Below are 5,172 nucleotides of genomic sequence, written 5' to 3'. Positions count from 1 at the left end.
CCACCTCACTGTCTGCTCTTTCATCCCACATTTCCTGAGCTTCCTCACAAGGATGTTATGGGAGACAGTGTCAAAAGCCTTACTAAGGTCAAGGTAGACTACATCCAGTGGTCTCCCTGCATCTACCCATTCAGTTTTGATGTCACAGGCGGCTAGCAGATTAGCCAAGTATGCTTTCCTCTTGGTAAATGGTTCATGTTGGATACTGGGGAAAATTTCCTCACCAAAAAGGTTGTCAAGCCCTGGGAACAGGCTGCCCAGGGAAGTGGTGGAAGTACCCCAAGCTAGAGCAAAAGAGTGTGAGATGAGCAGCAGCAGCAAAGAGGCATTACGGACTCAACCCCCACTCCCCATCCCCCCGAGAGTCAGGTGTGATGCTGGAACAAGCTGCCCAGAGACGTTGTGGGGTCTTTGTCTTTGGAGGCATTCAACCCCCTCCTACACCTGTCCCTGTGCGATTTACTCTAGGCGATCCTGCTGTAGCACGGGGCTTGGACCAGATGATCTCCAGAGGTCTCTTCCACCCCCCACCATTCTGTCATTGTGTGAAGCTGGGAGGAAGGGCGTGAGGTGGTTTTACGTTGCTTTATTTCTGACTTTCCTCCTGTGTTACTCATTGCCAATAAACTGCATTAATCTTCCCGAAGCCGAGCCTGCTTTACCCGCGCAAGCGGCCGTGACAGACCCTGCCCGCCGCGGAAGCGCAGCGCCCGCCCGCACCGGCGCACCCCTCCCGGCGCCGGCTCAGGCGCTGCCGCGGGTGCCGGCTGCCCGTCAGCGCCGGCGGGCGGGACCTCCGGCCGAGCCGGCAGCGCCGCCGCGGGGAGGGCGGCCCAAGGTCGGACCGGGCTGCGGCGGGGCGAAACCAGGCCGGGGGCTGCTGTTGCGGCCCCGGCTGCCCGCAGATGGAGTACGACTGGCTGGGCTTCGGCTACGCAACGCTGGTGGCGGCGGGCGGCCTCGTTGGCTACGCCAAGGCAGGTAGGTGCCGGGGGAGGGGGGGGCGTCCTGCCCCTGCCCGCAGCCCCCTGCTCCGTCGCTGTCGGCCGGACCTCGGGGGCTTAACTCCCGTCCTGGGAGCTGTCGGGGTGCCTGCCGCCGCTCTGAGGCCCCTCCGAGGGCTGCCGCCTCGGCCGCGGGGAGCGCAGGGGCCTGGTCTTCCTGGGATGTGATCCCGGCGAGCCGTGCTAAGGCCGTGCAGGGTGCTCGGCTCTCGTACTGGTGAACAAACTTTGCTCTGGTGTCTTCTGTTTATTCTGAGGCTTAATGAGGAGAGGCTGAGAGACCTGGGGCTATTTAGCCTGGAGAGGAGGCGATTGAAAGGGGCTTTTACCAGTGCTTACCTTTGTCTATAAGGCGGCGGAGGGGGGTAAGTGGATGGGACCAGACTCTTCTGTGATGTCTAGCAGCAGCAGGACAAGGGACAGTGGACACAAACTGGAACACGGGGTACCATCTGAATGTGAAGGAAAACATCTTTCCTGTGAGGGTGACAGAGCACCGGATCAGGCTTGTGTTTGGTTTGCAGACTAACTTCCTGTGTGTTCTTTTACTGACCACTGTTCCTTTTTATTCTAGGCAGTGTTCCGTCACTAGCTGCTGGTCTTCTCTTTGGCGGCTTAGCAGGACTAGGTGCTTACCAGCAGTCCAAAGACCCAAAGAATGTGTGGCTTTCCCTCGGTGAGTTTGTTTCACACCCTGGTACTGAGCATTAATGGTGGAAGTGGGAGCAGCAACCCATTTTTTCTGCAACATTTCAGCTCATCTGTGCCCTTCTATTTGTACAAATGCTTTAAGTGGTGGCAGGACCTTCCTGCCTACAGCCATGATGTGTTTGTGTACGAGTATTGTACCAGGTTCTAAAACCTAGGTTGTTCTTGAAGGCAGAGTTGGTGAGGAATACTAATCTCCTTTCCCAGAACTGATACCTTGTTAAACTAATGAAGACACAGCAAAATGTTTGGTTGTGAAGGAGCATTTTTAGCCCGTGGTGATGCAGTAAGTATTTTGGCAGTAGTGACTGTGACAAGCAGTGTGTAGCTCTATGGAATATTGATTTGCACAAGCATCTTAGAAGACCAGTGTGTGGCATCATACACTCTGGAAGAAGCATCTTGCAGTAGATGAGACAAGAAGTTTTGGTGGGTTTAGCTTGCAGTTAGCCTTTCAGGTGAAAGATAAAATGACAGTAGTAGGAAGTATTAGAAAGCACTAGATCAGGGGAACCTCAGGGACTTACCTCCATGGTTGCAGGGCTTTAATAACCTGTTAAACCAGTATCTGCCAGGAACTGATCTTGCCTCTGGGAACCAGGTTAGCCTGGGAGACCTAGTTCTGTAACTGTGTTATAGTATTGTTAATGTTATAACATGGTAGCATTACAGTGATGTAAGACTATTTAAGCCAAAAGGACTTCATCATGTAAAGTGCTGAAAGGGTTCATGAAACCTCTGGTTGATACTTCAGAGGACCCAGCTGCCTGGTCATTAAGGATCTTGAGATGCAAACCACAGCTCAGTGTGAAGCAGTTTCCATTTGTGAACTGTCTCTTCCACTGTAGGTTTGGTAGTTCGGGGCAGAGGAGATCAAGGGGAGACCTTACTTTCTACAGCTGCCTGCAAAGAACTTGTAGCAAGGTGTGGGTTGGTCTCTGGTCAGCAGGGGGATGGGGGCTAGCTGTGCCAAGGTTCATGTAATTCCCTTGGAGTAAATGAAGGTGAAAGGATGCCAAAAGGCTAATGGCCTGGGTTTATTAGGTTGAACTGGAGCAGAGGGAAAAGGGGAGGGAAAAGCAGTGGGAAAAATACATATCAAAGGGAAGGGATATCACTGTTTCTCTGGCTTGAAAATGCTGGCATTGTCACAGGACCGGTTCCAAGCTCCTTGGCGGCGGTGGGGAGCAGGGCTGTGCCACATGGTCCCCTCTAGGCCGCAGGCAGTGAGCGGGACTGGGTGGTGTGGCAGCACAGTGGTGCAGGAGCGGCCGTGTGGCAGGCAGGAGCCGAACAGTGCAGGGCTGAGTGTTGGGGATGCAAGGCCATGCCACATGGCCACTATCACTTTGCCACTTGCTGCTTACTGAGGTGTGGGGCTGGGCAGAGTGTCAGGGAAGCAGGGCCATGCCAGGTGGCCGCTGTTGCTTTGCTGCTGTCGCTTACTGAGGTGCGGGGCTGGGCGAAGTGTCAGAGATGCAAGGCCGTGCCACATGGGGCCCGCTGGGCATGCAAGCACTGGCAGGAATTGAGAGCCGTGGGGCCGTGCAGAGTAGGCAGTGTGGAGTGGTGGAGGGAGTAGTAGAGAGCAGAGTGGAGCTGAGTGGCTTCCACCAGCCCCCTGCTCCCTCCTGCTTCCCTGGAAGTTTCCCTGTTTTTCCCTCACCCCCTGTGGGGCAGACCCCAGGCTGAGGGTACCCCTACCCCTCATTGGCACTGTTTGAGCCAACAAAACACTTGGGTCTCATAGAGCCTATTTGTATTCAAGGAAATAATAATTCTTCTACAAATGAGAGCTTGAGAGGAGAGTTAGTGATCTGCCCAGAGGACTGGAGGTTATGGGTTATTAGACAGTAGTCAACCCTGATGAGATTTGCTCACTTCTCCCGAGCAGTGGGACATACAAAACTGCTCAGAGGCTTACAGCAGCTCTACTGTTGAACAAAAGTAAGTAAAATGTTTGGGCATGCTGCTTTGCAGAGAGGAGGGAGGTGTTCCTGTGTCCTGTAGCCACCATCCTTTTTCATTGGTAGTGCTAAATCCCCAGCTGTTGTGGTGCTGCACTGCTGTTTCTGTTTTGAATGGTTCTGACTCGGTTTCCTCTCAACAGTGGCATCTGGAACCTTGTCTGCTGTTATGGGAATGAGATTTTACAACTCCAAAAAACCAATGCCCGGGATCATCGCTGGTGCCAGGTAGTCATCTGTCTTTCTTTTGCATCTGTAGTTTTGAAGCAACATTTTATTTATCAGTGGATTATACTGTTACATGGTTAAGTTCTGTGAAAAATGAAATCTTCTGGTGGAGTTCAGCTGTATGGAATGATGTGTTTTCTTCCTTGGTCTTGTGCCTCAATCCCCTCCCCCTTTTTTTCTGTAACAACTCTTTGTTCAACAGTTTACTGATGGTTGGACGGCTTGGATTTCTGATCATGGAGAAGCCTCTTAAGCCATAACTCTCCAATCAAGTCACTTGAAGATTACATGATGGAGAAGTGAGAAGCCTGGAAAGTGTAACTGCCTAAATGTGGTACATGAAAGTGGAAAAGGCACCGCTGCCCATGCACTGTATTGTTCATATCCTAATGCATGTGGGTCGTGTTTAAAGGACCGATACTGAGAGCCCTTGTCATGTCTTCCAGAATGGTATTTGTCTTAACATTCTCTGCACTGTGATGCAATAAAGTAAGAGTGTAGCATTAGTTTAGCTTCTGGCCCTGCAGCTTATGGTAGGCAAAGACCTCTTGGCACTTGTGTGTAGACAGTTGCAGGATTGAAACGTAAATGCTATACATCTGGACTTGTCATTCTAAAATCATCTATACCTCTAAAACAAGGAGAGAGAAGTCGCTAATTTGTCACTAGTAATTAATACAACAATGCACTTACTACGTTCCTTCTCCCTTTCCTTGCCAGTTTATCTGGTCGTGATGTTTGTCAGTCAGGGATTTTGTTCTCCCAGCACTGTGGGTTAGAACCTGGTCTTGCAAAACACAATCATGGAGCAGGCTCTCAAGGTTCTGCTGTAATGCAGTGAATGCAAACCTGTTAGTTGCAAAGTACTTGAAAGTGCCCAGCTAGAGGTAATTCGTTTCACTCCTACAGTTGCCATTAATGACTTAAAAATATGCTTTGATAATGCTGAACTGTAACCAAAGCTTTTGCATTTGATGAGAATTAAAAAGATGTTTTAAATAAACCAACTAATTATTATTACAAACTTCTGTGTTCTATACAACTATTCTTTCGTCATTCACCTGGACAAACTGGGTAACAGTTTTGGTGCCTTTCCCTCTGAGTGTTTGGATCTGTTTGTGACCATGAATTGTACAAATCCTCTTTGTTCCATTCCCTGACTCTAGTGACCTGTAAGTATAAAAATCCCATGAACTAGGGGCAGCTGTAGAGAACAAAAGCACACAGCCCACATATTCAAGACGTGTTGAAGTTGTTTGTTTTGA

The 5,172-nt window shown here is 50.4% G+C and overlaps 1 protein-coding gene across 1 annotated transcript; it reads left to right on the top strand.

Annotated features, from left to right (window-relative positions):
• Positions 1–809: 809 nt before the first annotated feature.
• LOC104302286 (transmembrane protein 14C) lies at positions 810–4,777 on the top strand. The gene is made up of 4 exons (XM_054164195.1): positions 810–981; positions 1,579–1,680; positions 3,823–3,907; positions 4,110–4,777. Exons 1-4 carry the CDS (start codon positions 906–908, stop codon positions 4,165–4,167), a joined length of 321 nt encoding a protein of 106 aa, XP_054020170.1. The 5' UTR covers positions 810–905; the 3' UTR covers positions 4,168–4,777.
• The last annotated feature ends 395 nt before the right edge of the window (positions 4,778–5,172 follow it).

Source organism: Dryobates pubescens, chromosome 9 (assembly GCF_014839835.1).
Source record: "Dryobates pubescens isolate bDryPub1 chromosome 9, bDryPub1.pri, whole genome shotgun sequence".
Taxonomy (NCBI): Eukaryota; Metazoa; Chordata; class Aves; order Piciformes; family Picidae; genus Dryobates; species Dryobates pubescens.
Note: the sequence above shows the minus strand (reverse complement) of the source record. Positions and strands in the feature narration are given on the sequence as shown.